Raw genomic sequence first — 20,315 nt, 5'->3', positions numbered from 1 at the left:
GAAATAGGATATTTACATGGCGGCATTAACATGTTTTCTCTGACCCAGACATTTTTGTGGAGTGCATTTCCAGTCATGCATTGTTACTTTGACTTTTTCCCTGTGTTGTTTGGTATGTCTGCACTCATTGTTCACATAAAACTCATAACATTATGAGTTTAAGCATTTTGTTTCCCTTTGACAACTCATAAACTTATTCAAAAGAGATGATAAGAATCTAAACAATCAATCAAAGCATATAATACAATTTGACTATGTATAATTCATAGCACACACCGGGATGGGGATTTATTGGCTAAAGTTATGAAAAATATGACATGGATGGTCAAGGATGTGAAGGAATCACATATGTGTGAAGGAATTACTCTAGATGTCTTAAAATTTAATATACTATTTTGTATGATGCAATATATAACTGAAATGTTACTATATGGTATTCACTTTACAGAGATTTTTAGGAAATTGTCATGAGAAATTTCACACTAAGAAAGTCTACTTGCTAATACAGAAAAAGATAAATACACCGATCAAATCCTTTAATAACAAAACAGCAAGAAAATCTCTATATTGCAAAATATATTTCCCAATCCACTCATCATCTCACTTATTTCAAGCAATATTTAGTTAAGCAGAAATCTTGAACAATAAATAAAAGGATTTAAATTGCCCATTTGAGGGTGTTTAAATGGAGATTGACTTGGCTATGATGTATTGGGTATATGACATACATTCCTGACCTATATAAATGTGCTCTTCAAAATATTATCTATGATATGCATATTAAGGGATGAACTTATGAAGAATATTTTTTATTTAATAAAAGTTTTGTGATCATAAGGCAGGCTTTAAGCTAGCTTTGTGAAAGAGAGAAATTCATTGGCTCCTTATGACCATTCCCTGCACTATTTTACCTTAGTCACAGTGTGCTGAGTCGAGAAGAAAGACGGCCTCAAATAGACCTGGGCATGAAAGATGTCCTCCACCTACTCTGATGAGTCATTGTTATGGAGATCAGGGGGCTCCATTTATTATTTCTATAGGTACATGCTTGACACCTTCCTTTTTAGTGTAAATCATCTATGGGAATTTGAAATCCACTAGTAATTAAAAGGAAGAGATTCACATATTGTTGCTTATACTTTTCATGTAATGACTTGACTAGTTTAATAAATCAACATTTATGCAATTCAGTATAGTTTCTTTCAACATAGCTGTGGTTTGCCCCTGAGATCACTCAGAGTGTGTGGTTTCCTTTGACTCGCAGGTAGACACCACACACTGAAATTCACAGACCAAATCCTGTAAACATTGTAGCATTATTCCTGACAGCATTTTAACATTCTACCACGTCACTAGAATTAAAGTAACAAATATGGTTGTCTTGCTGTAAAGGACCTATTTCATTTATGAAAAGATAACTTATTTCTAAGTATATACATAATCTTTGCTTATACTATCTCCTAAATGCATAGTGCAGTGAGTTTAAATAGGGTAATTATAATTTAAATATATTTATGTCTAACCTGCAAATGCTATTTTGTTATTTTTGGCTGTCTAGCATTAACTAAATTCAAAAGTTTAAAATATTTTTTCAGTAGTCTTTAATTTCTGCTAATAAATAGTTCCGTAAAAACCTCAAATACCCATCACCTTAAAAAAATTGAGATCTACATGAAATATTTGAAAATATAAGCCAACAGTATGTGAATATACATATAAACACATCATTTACTCACGGAAAAATAAGCAGCTATAAAAGCTTAAGTGTGTCTGGACCTCTTTTTAAATAAAAGGGTACGTGACTTGTGAATTAAATATAAAAGTTTACTAAATGAAAGCTGAAAACATAATAGTTTTATTATGTCATAAATACACCAAAAATTCCCAATGGAATTTTGCTCAAGGTTTGTGAGTGTCCAGGTATTTTTCCTATAAAATCTACACAACATTGTAGATGTGTGTCGTTGAACAGAAACCTTGTCTGCCAGTGGCAATGAAATCCAAACGGTGATTTAAACTTATTTTTGTCTTGTAAACAATGCTTGACATTGGTAAAGGGAGTTTTTACATAAAAGTTTGTGGAGAACATTCAGACACATGATTACTTTAACCCTTTATTATACTGTGTTAATTTAAGATGCCTTCAATACTTTGTGATGACAAATGGTTATAGGCAGAAAAGGAACTCCCTTATACATTCCATCCCACTACTTATAAATGTTCATGTGTGAGGAAATTTTTACTGATATTAGTGAGGCTGATAAAATGATACTAACCAAATAATGCATAATTGCAAATTATAAGTGTGCTTTGTAATTAAGCGCATTCATCAATCTTAAGTAGACACCCAAGAGTTGAGAAGAGGCTGATAATTGACGTATGGATCATTTTGTCTTTCAAAAGAGTATTTGAGGTTCAAAATGGGGGAGTAAATTTACCCTATGTGATTAGAAATCAATTGAGAAGCAATGGCAATTCAAAATATGATTTATGCTCTTTAGTAATTTTTCAATTAATATTATACCTGAGGAGGGAGTTTCTTTAAACCATGATAACATTGTCATTTACTTCATTCAAGTTGAAGGAAAAAGTAATAGAGGCTCTTAAAAAGTATGTCTTAGCTTGAAGCAAAGTAACAGTTTCTACAATATTTCACCTTGTACACCTTGACATTGAGCCCCAGATAAATAGTGCAGGTATTTAGAAAATATAAGTTGAGAGTGCTGTTTAAAATAATATTCAGCACATTTAAATCCACAAAAATTTAAATCTTCAACACAAAATAGACAAGAAAACATTATAGATTCTAAAGCGCTTGGAACATAATAGAATATCTTTGAAAATTATATTTTCTATTAATCCGGAGACAACAGTAGAAATTGGTAATAGGCAATGGATAATACAGTATTTTGGTCCTGCTGATTTAAATTTTTCTTCTTTTCCCATTTAAGTTAATCCAATAAAGTCTGACTGATATTTTGTTATTGCTAACCTGCTGTTTGCTGATCTGTATTTTTCTGAAGATAGACCGAATAGAAAATTCAGGCTTGTGTTAATGTAAAAGAAGAGCTATAAATTCAATGATAAGATTTAATTAATCTTTTATTATTACCATCTTTGAAGTTCAGGTAATAAATTGCAGACTTGGCCAAAAGTACTTCTTCTGATTCATTGCTGGAGGCCAGCACTTCATGTATCATCAAAAGTGGACAGCTTTCTTTATTTCATGGGTTATTTAACTTGAGAAAGGGAAAGTAACACAAACCTTACATTTCTTATTCCAGCTATTCTTTTTTAGGAGCCAAAGTCAACATTTGTATTTCCCTAGAGCATCTCGCTTTCACTGTGGAATGTTTAGAAACTGAAATTTCTTCTTTTTTAACAACCAACTCGTCTGTGCGAATGCACTGGATTTGTTGAGCTAATGCTGTTTTTCTGGATCTTTCCTTCTTTCCCTGTCTGTGCCTCAATGCCTCCCCAACTTTGCAATGTAGCAAGCTGAGCAGTTGTTCAATCAGATGTACAACCCAGTAAGTCATTTCTGAAAGTTCCCGCTGTAACATATCAAAGCATGAGGATCCATTGATCACCAGTCACGGTGGGCCATACTGGGGAGGTTTCGAAAATATTTATGAGTTTCTTCCCCTTTCCGTTCTGTCAAAAGAAATGATCTGTGCTGAGGCCACTGCCATTTCTTTTGAATGTGAAATTTAAAAATTAATAACTCAAGAAAATATTGCCAACTCTGATATTACCTCCTTCTTAACCTCAGCCCAAAGACTATAGAAAAACAAAAGTCAGCTGAAGATCTAGGCTTATGGAAATCTTCCTTAAATCCTTCAAACACAAGCATATCTAGGCCGAAAGGGATAACAACATTTGTAAAATAGCAAACAATTCAATATCTGTTTTATTCAAGTGACAGAAGTTAAAACAGGTTTAGATTTAAAAATAGGGTTACGCTCTTTGAGATTGGTAAATACCTGACATTACTGTGGATTTTGTAACAGTTAAAGGCATGCCATTTGGCTGAGGACAAACCATAACATAGTCTCCTAATAACAGATAGTAACAATTCTGATTATAGCTTAATAGAGTACAAAAAGGTAACTAGTAAAAATATTTGTAAAATGAGCCAGGTGCCACCACGAATTTTTTTTATCCTAGTGACTTGTGTGCATTTATTAATATATGAAGCAGTTTGTTTTTTTAACTTATTAAAGAAGAAAAGCTTTTTTGTTCAGTGAACTTAAGTGGCTTACTGGGAAAATACTTCATAAAGATGGCTAGAGTTTATCATTTGGCAGATGTGATCTGTGCTATCATGCATTCTAATCACCTCCTATGTATAAATCCCCTTATGGAGAAAATGAATAGCATGGATAAAGGAAACAATTGCACCCACAACTTTTTATTTGTTAAGCCACTGCTTCAGGATACATATAGCTTGATCTGCAATATGTTCAGGTGTACTTAGTTAGATTCAGCCTCCACCCTCCATTCTTTACAACACATTTTATTTTTGCAAACAGAATTCCTAAAACCCTGCTGGAGCATCTTTGTTAACCTCTTTTTCAAAATGCAGATTTTAGCAGAGAAGCAAAAAATAATCAGCTTAAGTTTCTTTTCCCTTAACATTTGAATAGAAGTGCTAATAAGCAGGCTCAAGACAGTGGAGATGTGAAGAAAGACAAATAAGACTGGAATATCTTCAAGCTCGAAAACACCCTGGGAAAAAATGAGTGTTTAAAAAAAGTTGTTTAACAAATAAGCGAAATAATTCCACTGCAATTGTTTCATACTTACTAGATAGGAACAGGAAGAAAACCAAAGAATGTCATGTTTTGGGTGTGTGCATGACAGATGGGAAGAGCCTTGTTCCTGCAGCAGCAAAAATATACCAGGACCATGCTAGGAGTTCACTCTCCCTGTCAGGATAGGTAGGACCAAAGAAATAACTCTCAGTTAGCTTTTAGACCATTTCTAGAAATATCAGTGACATGGCATCATCAACTTTTACTTCACTTCACCCCAGTGGTGCGTCTCTAATATGCCAGCGTGAACTTTTCAGTCTTTTCAGTGACTAATTCAAAAGTCATTGACTGACTTTTCTCCTCAAGTTAATTAAACTAACCCATTGGTTTGGCATCCCGGGAATATAGCCAAACTCTCATTATTTTAACTCCCCCTGTCTTGGTGTCCAATTCTTTTTTGGACTGATAGGGACGCAGCATGATGGATTTTCTACCCTTAATTGTCTTTTAAAAATGACTATGTTTTTCTTAGTTGTAAAAATAATATATATGGTCACAGTAGAGAATTTGCAACCATATGGAAGCCTATAGAGGAAAATTAAAAAATAACAGGACATCTCACGGCACAGAAATAATTGCTGGAACATTTGGATTGTTCTCCACCTAGACATCTTTTTGTTGTTGCTGTTCTTTTTCTCTCTTTTTCTTTTCTTCTTTCTTTCCTCTCTCCTCTTGCCTTCTCCTTCCCTTTATTCCTCCTTTCCTTCTCTCGCTCTTGTGTTACTTTTTCTTTTTCTTATCTAACACTCTACTTCAAAGTGTTTATTTGGGTTTATATTCTATTTTTTTTTTACATTATTAGAATTTTCTCATATAATGAACTATTCCTCCAAAATACTACTTTAATGATTGTATACTATTCTACTCTATTTGTTTATTCCTCTAATGTTGGTAATTTCTTCCCCCATCACCTTTTTTTTTTTTTTTTTTTTTTTCTTTTTTTAAACTTAAGACGAAGTCTCGCTCTGTTGCCTAAGACTGGTCTCAAACTCCTGTGCTCAAGGGATCCTCCTGCCTCAGCCTCTGGAGTTGCTGAGACTACAAACATGTGCCACCGTGCTTGCCTCCTTCCTGCGCCAGTGATTTGTAAAGATCCCAATAGTTCCTACTACCTTGAGTTTCCTAGGAATTCCACCAAAGCATGCTTCTTCCAGCACTGATTAAAAATGGCCTTTCTGCCACACCCTGGCCAACATTGAGAATTGTCATTTTACATAACTTTGACACATGTTTAGGTGGAATTTTTTTTTGCCTTTTTAACTTTTCTTTCTTTAATTACTACTGAAGTTGAGGTTTTCCAGTACATTTATTAGCTTTTTGTATTTTTTCTTACGTAAGTAGTTTAAATCAGTTGAGCACTTGCTTTTGAGTTTACTGTTTTGTTCATTGGTTTATATGAGTTATTCTGTGTTTTATATAGAATTTTTGCCAGATTTATGGCAGTTTTATTTAGCCTAAATTTTTTTATGTATATAGAGAACAATTTTTAGGTTCTTGACCTGTACTTTTCTTTAGGCTTTCCTCACTACCTTTATTCTGGAAACTATTCTCTGATTTCACTTACCTATATTTAAAATGTTTTAATTTTGCTTTTGGTATCAAGTTAAGCCCTTTATCCATCTTTAGTTCATTTTTATTCATGTTGAGAGGTGAGGTTCTAATTATATTTTTCTAAATTATCAACTAATTATCCAGCACGATTTATCAAACAATTCTCTCTTTATCCACTGATCTTGGTACTACTTTATTGAATATGAAGTTCTCATTTGGGTGAGTGTCTTAGTTTCTAAGCATCTGTTCAGTTTTATTGATGTCTCTAATTTGTTGGGTCAAAATTTTAATTATTGTATCTTTATTATATTTTTAAATATCTAGTAAAACAAATTACACCTTAATTATTTCTGCTTTTCATTTTGTCTTGTTTTAAGTCTTTAGCCTTTAATTTTCTATCATTCCAAGTAAATTTTAGGATCACTTTGTCAATTAAAACACAAAATTGTTGATTTTAATTTTAAGTATATTTAATCTATAAAATAATTTTAGAATTATTTATATGTTCCCAATATTATTTCTTTCCATTCATAAACCTGATCCAACTTGCATTTATTCCAGTGGCTTTTTACAGTGAAGTTTAATATTTTCCCATGATATTTCTTCTTAAAGATAGTCTTAAGCATATCTATATATATTTAATTTTTAGGTTGCTATTGTAAATGATATACTTATTATTTTATTTTCTAATCAGTTATGATAGCTAGGAAATTTCTTGTATTTTTGTATGTTTATTTTCTATATGGCCACATAACAAATTTTTGGCGAATTATAGTATAGTTGTTTTTTGTTAAATAAGATAATTTTATAGTCAATTCTGTCTGACAGTCTACACTATGTCAGAGTAAACAAGGATTAAGCTTTTAAGTGCTTCTGCAAGTATTTTTATTTCTAGGGTCGAAAGGAACCTTTTACTTTTTATCTCCTTTTACTTTAGTCACTCTATTGCACAAAGTAATATCTAATGACATTTCTTAGGAACCTAAAATTTTGCCTTGATATCATTATTTTTCTTATAACCTTTCTGCAGCTTAACTATCATTCTACTCCTGGAGTTTTGTCTTATTATTATAACACTGTGCAGGTTATCTTCAGTTGGGTTCTTTTTCTTCCCTTGGTTCTTAATTCTAAACAAATAATATGCGTGTTTCATCAGTCTCAAATACCTTGTTTGCTGTAGCCCTTGTGGTCCTTGTATGCAGAGATGGTATCGGGAGTCTTTCAAAAAATTTTAATAAATCTTTAGACCTTCTGGGTCCCTCAATTTAGTGCTTCATATAATACCCTTGTTGCTAAAAGGCAAATGACTGATTTGGAGGCACTGGGTGCAACCTTGCTGTTGGCCAGGGCACATTTGAGACCCCTCTGATGTTCCCCACACTTGGGGTACCCAGTGCCTAGTAGGTATCCATTTGAAATCCTATCTCTTCTCAACACATATTTAGCAGGGCTCACATTTTACGTGTGTTTACAAAAAACATAAGAAAAGCCAAAAAGCAGGCATGTTTCATTCCAGAGAGGTAGAAAAAAAATCTTGTTAATGTTCAGTGAGGTCTTCCTGTTTTGTAGGTCATTACAGGACAGTATAATCCCAGGAACGTAATGGGCTGAATTATAAATGCTTTCACAGTCATTGTTTGGATATAGCAGTTTCTTTTTATGACTTTTGAAGCCTATTTCTGAAAAGTATTCGACTCACTCTTAAACCAGTTATCTCCCAGCACAGTGGAAAGTTACAACTATTTAAGAGGTAATTCCAGGCATGCACATAGCATGTGTAAACACATGCATACACACAAACACATACCCTATAATTGATCCAGGCTTTCAGTGTCTAAAAAACTCAACTAATATTTGCAATAACACTCAACATTTGAAGCTACATGTTTTGTTTGAGGACATCCAGGTAATTACCTCAGTTCTCTACACTGCTAATTTCAGGAAATCCTGTAATTAAAAAGGATTACATTAATAATTACAGTTTTGTTTGGGGGATCTTTAGAAGTATTAAGCATACAGTTGTTCTTTTGTGTGTATGTGTGTGTGTGTGAGAGAGAGAAAGAGAGAGAGAGAAAAAAGAGAGAGAGACATAAGAATATTTATTTATATTTATTTATGCATATCCTATTTGTTCCATCTATGAAAATAATTTTTTTGGTATGGTTGTTTTAATACACAAATTTTTGAATATTCTGAATGCAGTTAGCTTGAATTGTGAGTGAATAATTTCCTTTAGAACTAAGATATATAGGGGCTGGGTGTGGCGGCTTGTGCCTGTAATCCCAGCACTTTGGGAGGTCAGGGCTGGAGGATCACTTGAGCTCAGGAGTTGGAGACCAGGCTGGGCAACATAGCAAACCCCATCTCTACCAAAAAAAACCAAAAAACAAAACACACACACACAAAAAAAAAAACAAACAAAAAAAACCCAACAGAATTAAGATGTATAACATTTCAAAATACATCATTATTAGTTTCCAAATGTATTATTTAGGCTCAGCAATGATGCCTGGTATTGATATATTTTAAATGAAATTTAATTTTCTAAATTAGGAACCTAAAGTTTTGCCTTGATATTGTTATTTTTTTTTGTAACCTTTCTGCAGCTTAACTATCATTCTACTCCTGGAGTTTTGTCTTATTATTATAAACACTATGCAGGTTATCTTCAGTTGGGTTCTTTTTCTTCCCTTGATTCTTCATTCTAAACAATAATATGTATGTTTCATCAGTCTATAATAGAGTTATATCAGTCTATTATAGAGTTATAATATGTTATATATAACATATAAAATATATAATATAAATATTATAACTCAATAATCACCTTAAAAATTTTCTTTTAAAATGTAATATTTATTTATAACTTAGAATTATGAGAAGATTGAAATTCTTTTAGAAGACTGTAGTCAAATATAATTTTCAAAATAGTTTCTATACCCTGTTCTGCCGTTAAGATATGAAAGGAATATTAAAGCGCTGTCAATGGACATTAAACCACCAACATGCCACAATCGAGAATCATATTTCTACACTGCCTAAATTTAGCAAATTATTGCTAAAACCCAGAAACAGCAGGGAAGAAAAGTCATCAAATACATTCGTTAACATTCTGCTTTTATTTTATGGTCATGATTAATTATTTGTTTATTTTGAGGGAAATGATTTTTAATTAAAATTGATAGGGTTTATTTCAAAGGGAACGTGTTATATAATGTAATAATTGAATGTTCCCTGCCTTGTTTCATAGCAGGTTTCTGGACCAAAGTTAATACTTTCCTTTCTAGGGATCTGGATTGATGAACTGCCATTTTATTGGAAATAATCAATGACCAGTCTTTAGAAGATTAAATGTAAATAGACGTATGATTTTGATACTTGACAACCCCATAGTTTGGCTTTAGCCATTTTTGGCTTCTTAACTTTCATTTACATATAGTATTAATCTGAAGTTTTGCCTTATTTCCTGAAGTAGTTATAAATTCTTTCACTAAAATAACTACTAGGTTATTATAACTATAAGTTAATATACTGCTCATCCCAAGCCATGGTCAGAGTCCTCTTAATGCCTGATCTAGGCTTTCAAAGTCAGTTCACATCAAAACCCAGAGGCCTGCCCACATCAGTGAGACTCTAGAGTTTGTTTTGGTTATTCCGGTTTGTGGGGACATTTCCTTACATATGGAAATACAAGAAATATAATTGGGAGTCCCTCAAAACTTACTGATGTAGTATGCAATGCAGACATTTCTGAAATGTCCTTTTCCCATTTTTTGTGTTTCTATAAGATGCTTGAGAGTTGCTCTAAATGTTTTAAGAAATATTTTTGAGCAGAATCGGATACCTGGATTTGCCTTTAAACTGACCTATTTAATCAGTGGAATTAAATCTCTATATTAATGAAAGAATGCTTATTGATATTCCTTTAGTTTTAATGACGCTGGATGTCCTTGAAAGTGATGATGAGCTTGCTATATTCATGGTAAATAAGATCTGAAACCATCAAAAGAAAACTCACACCAATTTGTGTTTTTAAGAGGTAAATTCCTGACTAATGAAAATAGGAGGACAAAGTTGATGTTCCTTAGCAGTATAGGAAGGGCAAGCCTTCCCAGACCTTGTTGGGGAGCTAATTGCAAACCAACATATTCTTAAGGAAAAATATTACTGTGCATTTTCAATTTATGTCTTGAATGCATTAGAATGCCATGGCAGGAATTTACTGTGATCATGATTTATTCAAATCTGCTTTTTTCGCTGTAGTGTCTAAAGTATAACAGATCCAAGTCTGTTACCTACTTTTGATCTCTATCAGGAGCTGCTAGTCAGATTAAAGAACTCATGTTGTTATTTGAAAAGGCGAGAATATTGCCTAAATACAAATAAAGTGCTTATTTCATTCCATTTTTGGAGGAAGCTCAGGACTCATAATTTTGAAGGAAGCATTGGCTTTAATAAGCTCAATTTCCTCCACTATTTTATTTAGTGTAGAATCACTCATGTCTGTAGATCATGGTAGAACACATTCATGCTGGTTACTAGTTAAAAATTTCAGCCCATCCTCTGAAAAGTTGTGACTCAGGCTGAATAGAGCTGGTTATGTACAATATCTTTTGTAAATTCTTTAGAGGCTTTTGCCTCCAATACCTAAGCTTAGCTGGGGACTCACCAGCCTCCCCAGTCATGTGAAACTCTCTTTCATTGAGTCTTTACATGGACCCTAGTAATGATCCAAGAAGCAGCGGTTTCCCTGTCATCTTTATATGACTTTTTCTTAAAGCTTTCTATTGATTTAAAAACATGTAAATGACATTTTAATAGCTCTCCCAACAATTCTGGCACCAAGATTGAAAGTGGCTTGACATAAGTTCTTTTGCCTGGAAATCAGTAGATGTTGATATAGAGATAGAGAGATTTAACTCACAGGTATTCTTGAGGTTGTCTATTCATTTTATTTATTGATTGATTGATTGATTGATTGAGATGGAGTATCGCTCTGTCGCCAGGCTGGAGTATAGTGGCATGATCTTGGCTCACTGAAAGCTCCGCCTCCTGGGTTCAAGCAATTCTCTTGCCTCAGCCTCCTGAATAGCTGAGACTACAGGCGTGTGCCTCAATGCCCAGTTAATTTTTGTATTTTTAGTAGAGATGGGGTTTTACCATATTGGCCAGGATGGTCTCGATCTCTTGACCTCGTGATCCACCCACCTTGGCCTCCCAAAGTGCTGGGTTTACAGGCGTGAGCCACCGCACCCGGCCGAGGTTGTCTATTTATTTTAAAAGTCTCATTAGCACTTGAAGTGTGATCTGTTAATAATAGATACCAGGCCAGTCGTAAACTTGGCTCTGGTCTTCATTCTAATGACATGACCTAACTTCAGCATCAAATGATGTCAACAGTGGTACAGTCTAGATTCAGGCACTTTTTTTCCTAGGCTTTCTGTGCCTCTAAACATCCCATGAGTCCTTTCACCATACTTACTTCCTTGTTTGAAAAGACTATGAATTCATCTGATTTCACCCACTGTTGAAAAGTGGCGCTGAATAATCATCTTTTCTTCAAGGAGCTAAAATAAGGAATATGTGTACATACCTATCTCTAGCAGACTACGCTGTCTCTGTAAACCTATCAGGGAGGCTTTTTTTTTTCTTTTTTTTTTTTTTAGGGAGTATGTAGTATCTTGTCAATGAAAATCAAATAAATCTATTAACTTAGCTGAATAACAAGCTGTATTTCTGGGATGCATATTATGAAATAATAATTATAATAAAAACAAAAGTGAGTAATATCTCCCCCCGTGTTTGTCATTTTGTAGTTTTCACGGTTTTTAGGCTAATTAATTTGCCTAATCTTATGTAAATATAAGATGCAGGACTGGATTTAGAATCTTGGTCTTGCAACTAGTAATCCTGTACCCACTTATTAAAAACGGACAATAATAATAAGAAAAACAACCAAAATAAGCCACAGCGACTAACTGCTAGCTATTTGTGAACTTTTAAAAATCAGCATCAGGAAAGGAGTTTTAACTCTCCTAAGAAACAGACAACCAAAATATACGTATTCATTTGTTTTGAGGGCTTCCAGCTGCTCATTACTCAGTTCATTATTTCTTTTTTAAAAATCTTAATAGCATTGTTTGGATAGTTCAAGAAATGTCATGAAAAGGTTTTTACCTGCTGTAAAAGAATGGTAATACAGTATAAAAGTGAAAGAGAGGTTAACACGAAGTTTTTCTTTAGCAATTTAAAAGCTGTGTATTTTAAATGCTTTTCTGTAACAGAAGTAATGATTCATATTGTCACAAATAGAAACAGGTATATGGAGTAGTTACTTTCTTTTAAAATAGAATTTCTGCTCTACATTTTTAAAGTGGAGATTAGGAAATTTATTCATTACTGAAGCTTAAAATGAAATTATTAGATAAATATACTCCTAAAGGTATGTTAGCTCAGGATTCTCTTTCAGATTATTTTAATTGTACTGAAAAAGTTTAATAATCTATTATAATGAAACACAGAGTGCATAGTAAATAAATGAAAATAAATGTTTTCTGAAAAATGTTGGTAAAAGGGAATAAACCAGTACCTGATAGTGTGTTGAATTGACATATTTTTCTTGTTTTTTTTGTGTGTAATTGAGTTTATTTCTTAAATAAGGAAATCTTAGGTTTAAGAACATGAAAGCAACTTTTTCCCCTTTATCCTCATGCTTAAATAATATGTTACATGCAAAAATATTATTTCTAAAATGATTATTTTGTCATATGAAATTTATTTTATTTATACTAATTTTTGAATTTTTTTTCTATTAAATCATCGCAAAGACTGTCAAACCTTCTAACCATAGTATTAGTATTAATTTTTCTAACCATGCATGATTCATTCAATCCCACAGTAGCTGTAGCTTGCTTGCCTTGTTTTTTCCCTGAAATTTTCAAAAAAGTATATAAAAACACAATAAATATCTGCTCCATGTAGCAAGACAGCAGAAAAACTTAAGTCCTTAAAAATTGTTAACATTTGATTATGTCACCCATGGATTTTGGAGATACATACGTATATGACTTATCTGAACTTTCTATGTTGAATGTGCACTGTTGTATAAACTACTTGTTTTTTCCCTGCCTGCTCTTTGAAGAAGTCAATTAGGAATAATGGGAAACAAGGGGTAGGCAAAACATTGCAGTGCAGTGTTATTTCTATCTGTCTGGGAATATTTCAGCCAAAAGTTTATTTTGGGAAAAAAAAAAAGCTGTAACGCACTCTCTCACACACAAACCCACAAATACTTTGGCTGCAAATTATTCTGCAATGTTGTTGCTGTGTTGTTGCCTGTGTCTTTTCTTGTGTGTGAAGCTGCCACCCACCCATGCATGTGTTTGCAGATTCTTGTCTGTGTACTTGTTCATGAATTAGCTCATCCTCCTCCTGGTTTAGGTTAAATTTATTTAAGAGAATGAGAATTTATGGGTATAACTGTCAGCTGGAAAGCCCTTCCTCACCTCCAAGCCTCCTTTCAAACTATATTTCCTGCTGAAATTTCTCAGTGGAATGACATGTTCAATTATTAGTTAATCAGTCTCTTAAATGTTATCTGGCTTTACATATGCCCTTGATAGTTCTTGGAAAATAATCCAATATTGTGTTGTTTTGGTGTCTTTGTATTGGAAATGGAAGCATTTTGTATGAATCACCTCCTTAACTGTGAGGAGTTGAATTGTCTTAGGTCTGCTTATCAAATGACCGGGAGTAAAGACATCACAGTATCTAACCCTACTTTTTGGTGGAAAGAAAAGCTAAAAGTAGCAACATTTAATGGAACAAAATATCAATAATCGAAGAAACGCCCCTGTGAAACTCTAATATTATTTTTAAATCAGCATTCTTCTAAGGTAGCTGAAATGTGTGATTTTTCTATTTTGCCTTTTCACTGACAATATACCCATAAATCTTGGTGGTGATTTTCTCTCCAAAGTTAATTTCTGGACCATTGGTGACAGCACTATCTATTGTTCTAAATTGTTGTCTTAACTGCATTCTTTAAAAATGTAATGTTGAAGGCACATAATATTGAAGATGACTCCAGGATGAACCCTGAGTTTGCAGACCGAATAAAACAGCTCGATAAAGAGGCGTCTTACTACCGCGACGAATGTGGCAAGGCCCAAGCGGAAGTGGACCGGTTGCTGGAGATCCTCAAGGAGGTGGAGAATGAGAAGAATGACAAGGACAAGAAGATTGCAGAACTGGAGAGGTAAATTTTACAGTTATATAAATTGTTGGCAGCGAGAGAACATGGACTGCGTGGTTGCCCATCTCTGGTTGTGGTGGATTTGGACTGTACGTTCATATTACAAGTTAGAAACAAGTCATAAATGAGGAATATGGCCTGTGAAAGATGACGTTTCTGTGGAATACTAAGAATGCAATTGGCTTATCTTCTGAGGGATTATACACTTCTTCAGTGTTGAAGAAAATAGTGGTCAACTTTCTTGAGTGATGTCCATGATCTAGCATTTTTCTAGTGAAGTGTGTAAGAAATTGGGGCTTTGACTACCCAAAACCTCAGTTCTTTTCCATCACAGGTAAATATTTGTGGTTTAGTTTTGTCTTGATCAAACAACACCACCACCACCAACAACAACAAAAACCGAAGAATATAGTTGGGAATTCTTCATTCAAGATAGGGGAAGAAGGAAGGAGCTCATATCCTTTGGATGTCTCTTGGCACATCATGACAAATTCATCCTGGAGGTTTATCTCTTAAGAGGACCTTTTAAATACATATACTTGAATAGGTCCTGCATGGTAGCAAATTCTGTGTAAAAACAGGGAGTGTTGCATCAGAGTATTTAGATTTTCAGATAAATCATATCTGTATTGTATTTATGTATAGTGTGGATGCTAAAAATAAGCTTGCTATCAATGTTTTTTCCTGTACTTCACGTAAGGAAAAAACTTTCTGAAAAATCCTACATAACTCCATAACCTCTGCAGATTTCTTATTGGTTCAGCAGTAAGGCAGAATTTGTCTTTCCCAGATTCAATCCATATGGAAGAGATCACCAAATTTTGAATAAACCTGTGAATGTTAGCCAGCTTTGATTGAGACACTTGTGAGGCCCTAAAGGACTTCAAGACATACACAGAGTAGCTCTCTATCATCTTGTGGAAAGATCATGGGCTTCAGTGACAGAAAGACCTGAGTTCAAATTTTGCCTCTGCTTTTTGCCAGCTGTGCAGGCTGGAGTGCAGTGGCATGGTCACAACTCACTGCAGCCTCAAAGTTCTAGGCTCAAGTGATCCTTCTGCCTCAGCCCCCTGAGTAGCTGGGACTACAGGTGCACACCACTACACCTGGCTAATTTTTAAAAATCTTTCCTAGAGATCAGGTCTCACTGTGTTACCCAGGCTGGTCTCCAATTCTTGGACTCAAGCAATCATCTGTCCTTAGCCTTTCATGGCCTTGAATCTTGTTAGAAGTGAGTGAATCTCTAACAACCTATTCAAATGATGCTTTGCAAGCAATTGGTCCCCAGGTAAAGTGGAACATGTATATATCATTATGAACAAATGCTAAAACAAATAAATTATCAAGGCCAGATATGGTGGCTCGTATCTATAATCCCAGCACTTTGGGAGGCCAAGGTGAGAGGATGGCTTGAGCCTAGGGGTTTGAGGCCAGCCTGGTCAACACAGGGAGACCTTGTATCTACAATAATTAGCCGGGTATGGTAATGTGTGCCTGTGGTCCCAGCTACTCAGAAGGCTGAGACAGGAGGATCACTTGAGTCCAGGAGTTCAAGGCTGCAGTAAACTATGAGCCACTGCACTCCAGCCTGGGGTCAAGATTCCTCTCTCTAAGAAAAGAAAAAAAAAATCTCAACTTTGTCTCTGTATTAAACAAATAGGTTAATTTCCAATAAAATTTCAACATTTTCCAGTATAATATTTGGTACATTCAAATTCCAAGTCAATATTTCTCTTCATAATAGCATTAGTTTGATGATAATCTGATTTTTATTCATTGTGACCAATTTTAGCAGTAAAGTCAAGGATTTCATTTTTTTTGAGGTAACTATCCCAAATAGAATCCTTAAAGGGCTTTGTTTTAATTTTAAAATGTGAGGATGTTCTGCTAGTCTGCTGGTTCTTAAAAAGTGGGGAGCACTGTGATTTTAGATGGATCTATTTTGGAACTACATTTTAGAACCAAAATTTTTCTTAGAAAAACTGACATGAGATCACAGGAAAGTTATGATCATGTCTCTTTCATTGATTAGGAAACTGAGATCTTGAAAAGTTAAATGACCTTCCTGAGATTGGGCCTGTAGTCAGAAAGATGTGAAACTGTAATATGGGTTTCCTGATTCCTAGTCCACTGCTCTGAGAAGCGGTGAGCTATGTGGAGGATGCCCTAGATAATAATATTAAAAATTATAGTAGTTTTATTTGTAATACTAGGGTGTGTATATTTTATGTATATTCTATGCTCACTGTGTGCCAGGTACTCTGGGAAGCACTTGATGTGCAATACTGTGTACCTTTTAGTCTTACCCACAATACAGAAACTGTCATTATTCTCATTTTACAGATGAGAAACTATGATTTATACAGATTAAGTAACTTCCTCCAGGTTGCAGAGCTCATAAGAATCTAATCAGGATTCGAACTCAGGGCTGACAGATGAGCCATTGAGAACAATCCCTTCCACTAATGGGCCAGAAGAAAGAAGCTAGTACAGCAGCACTAAACAGTCAAGCAGCCAGCATACAGCCTTCCTGAGCAGGCATTGCTGCTGGGCTGCAAGAGATCTACCTCTTTATTAGCATACAGGAGAGAAAGTGATGTGCTTCACGTTTAGATGGCATTTTTTCTATGCTAAACCAGCCCCCCAGAACTGTAATTGAAAATCAGGACAAGCTACTATAAACATTTACATATAAACAGCTTAATGGTCTAATTGGACAAACAGATCTTAGCTGGACACTATTGCCTTTAAATCATCAAGAATATTCAGATTTTTATTTCTTCAATATGGAATGCATTAAAGCAGCAGTGATTTTACAGGCATTTATCTTTATGTACTTTCTGCACATTTTCTTTATCTCTGCCTTTGCCTCCCCTTAAAGCTGATGCCTCCCAGGCACTGTAATTCATAAAACGTGTGGTGGGACCTGAGTCTGTCCCAGTACTCTGCCTGCCCGTGTCTTGCGTCCAGCAGCAGAGCATTGTCTGGGAAATGTCTGAGCTTCAGCCCCAGCCCAGGCCCCTAAGGAGGTGGGGGTGGAGATTCAGAGGGGAAGTTTCTTGGGAAAAAAAGGGCTCAGCCTTGGCCTGCCTTTCTGAAGCATTATCTGCTGTGCTACATGTGTATTCTGACCAAAACATCTTCTTCCAGTTGTCAAGCAACCTTTTTCAAATTGGGCAATATTGTCATTTGCTGGATAAAACTACAAAATTCATACCTCACAATATTGACAACTAAAGAGTTCTTAGCAATGTGACATGTATCTCCATTTTGGAGCCATGGAGAAATGTTTGCAATTAAATTTGTAATTTTGAAAACCAAAAATTGAACTTGAAATAGATTTGTGGTCTCTGGCTTGTAATGTGACCTACCAGAGTGAAAGGACCTCTTTTAAAAGGAGGAAATGTTCTAAAATATTCCAGAACTTCAATTGTATGCAACAAAAGGTACAGGGTTAGGAATAACTCAGACGACCTTGACACTGGCCCCCTCCTCTCTCAGAAGGCAGTATGTGTTTACTTTCTATTCTGTTAATCCTCCCATTCCGGATAGCACATGGCTGGCATTTACACAATGCATTTACCTCTTAAATTCCATGTGCGTGGTGTTTCTCATCAGCCATTAAAGATTTTGCTTTTTAAAGTGCATGTTGCTCTAGTGTGGTCCCACGTGCAGTTATGCCTGTAAACTCTTGCACGGCCCAGTGGGGAGCTTCTGCCTTGGACTGCAGGCAGCTCAGGGGAGTTTGCTACTAGGTGGGTGGTGGGCCTTGAGCAAGTCTCTGAGAGTTGGTCCAAATTCAGCTGAAGTCTTTATTCCATCTCCAATGTCAGATGTCACATATATTACAGAACCTAGTGGCTAATTAAACCTTAGAGGCAGTGAAATATGCAGTGCTTCTGTGTCAGTGCCCATCAAGGTCTCTGAGTTTTATTTAGAGTTTCAGAATTAATCCTTTGGTGACTTAGGGGAAAGAGCGTGGTTAATAGAATCTGTCAAGTAAGACCTGCTGCCACTATATTTCTCACATCCCGCCCATGGGAAGGAATCAGTTTGGGTGACCTTTCATGTAATTATCTTAAATATGTTAGGGATTTTGTTGGTATTTGTCTAGAGGATGGAGAATGCCCAAATTGAGCCCTCAATCACATACCTCCCCAATGCGGAGAGGAGGCTGGATCCCTGGGGGTTCCACTCATAAGACATAACATCAGAATGGAAAACAGCCTTCCACTTAATTATCTGGTTGGAGAAATAATATCACCAGACATTTGGACACTTAGAAATCATTTTAGATGCCTAAAAGAGCCTTATCTAAGTTTGAGGAAGATAATGTTATTTTTTCTTCTGATTTGCTCAATAATGTACTAACATAATTTCCTTGATGCCTTTCAGAGCTCCATTCAAAATGTAAACTTGAGCGTTATTATTATTTTTAAATTATGATAATATCTTTTAGAAGTTTCATGGTACATGGAAAAAACTTGATGCCAGTTTTATTTGTTTTGATATAAATGTTTCTTGCCGAGTAATTTTCACTTACATTTGTTAATGTATTTGAAAGAATTTCTTGAAAACAAGTGGCAGATGGCTATACGCCATTCCTAGCAACTTTTTGGGGAAGGCCATGGACATCACAGACACCTTTGAGAATTTGATGAAAACTGGGAGCCCTTGAAAGAGGCAACTACATCTGAAATGTGTGCTTGCTATTTCAGTTTAGGATTTCCTAAGGCTTGACCACAGATGTTGATTTAATTACCTTTGATCCAGAAGGATTTGAAATGGCAGCTTGGGCCAGTGTTGCCAAAGTCCCCACAGTGATCGTGTCCTGACATAACTCTCATTTTCGATCAGTTGCGCATTTATGATCACAAAACACTCTGCAGGGGGATTTCAGATACAAGGGATTATCAAATCAACACTTTCCCCGTGTGGTTAATCTTAAATTTTCTCTTTCAGTTGTATCATTGTAGTCAACACTGTTTTCATTTGAAATGTTCTAGCTTAAGCTTTATCCTGAGGATTTATTTTATTTTGTTTTGTTTTTCCTTCCCATGTGAAATACCTAAAACTACTTTTTTATAGTATGGAATGGTGGGGCCCCATTGAGCAGAAAGCTGGAAAAGTATTTGTTTATCCACTTTGTTTTTGCAAAGGGCATTTTACAGGTTAACAAAATGAATGTCCACTATGTGCTCCTATAGTAGCCTGGAAGATGAATATGGTTTTTTGTTTGTTTGTTTGTTTTTATTTTTTTTGCTTGACAATAGAGATTATTGTTTTAACCAATGAGACGGACATGCTAGATATTTTTATACAAACAAATTAAAAAGTATTATAACTTGATATTTTCAGTAATGAAGTCGGAACTTCATATTTCTGACTGAAAAAAATCACTCTCAGCTTGGAAAGTTACTCTGTCCTTGCTGCGGAAGCTGATAGGTGGGTGGCACACCACCAAAAGCCCTCCTCAGGGGATCTTTGATCATTGCTATGTGCAGTGCTCTGTAAGCATCTAAAATGGAAATCTTTGAACTGAAAGCGAAATTGCTCAGCTCCTTTTGGTTTTCAGGGATGAAGGAAAAATATCTCATAGGATATAACCATCCAACTTACTGGTTCAAATAAAAATCTTTCTGACATGAGCACTTACCCAGGTCTAATACCTTAGTAGTTTCCATTTCAGTTTATTA

The 20,315-nt window shown here is 35.0% G+C and overlaps 1 protein-coding gene across 10 annotated transcripts in view; it reads left to right on the top strand.

The window, feature by feature from the left end:
* Positions 1–20,315, top strand: part of ERC2 (ELKS/RAB6-interacting/CAST family member 2) — a 976,550-nt gene that overhangs the window by 477,353 nt on the left and 478,882 nt on the right. For 7 of the 10 annotated variants that reach the window (XR_010111441.1, XR_010111442.1, XR_010111443.1 and 4 more), the window contains exons 11-12: positions 3,495–3,530; positions 14,429–14,622. Coding sequence is in view for 3 of the 10 variants with exons in the window: in XM_055110956.2 (XP_054966931.1) it covers positions 3,495–3,530; positions 14,429–14,622 (230 nt within the window). In the remaining 7 variants the exon portion in view is untranslated. The remainder of the gene's footprint in view (positions 1–3,494; positions 3,531–14,428; positions 14,623–20,315) is intronic. The other 3 variants (XR_008625007.2, XR_008625008.2, XM_034956693.3) reach the window with 1 other exon arrangement.

The sequence above is a fragment of the Pan paniscus genome, chromosome 2, assembly GCF_029289425.2.
Source record: "Pan paniscus chromosome 2, NHGRI_mPanPan1-v2.0_pri, whole genome shotgun sequence".
NCBI lineage: Eukaryota > Metazoa > Chordata > Mammalia > Primates > Hominidae > Pan > Pan paniscus.
Note: the sequence above shows the minus strand (reverse complement) of the source record. Positions and strands in the feature narration are given on the sequence as shown.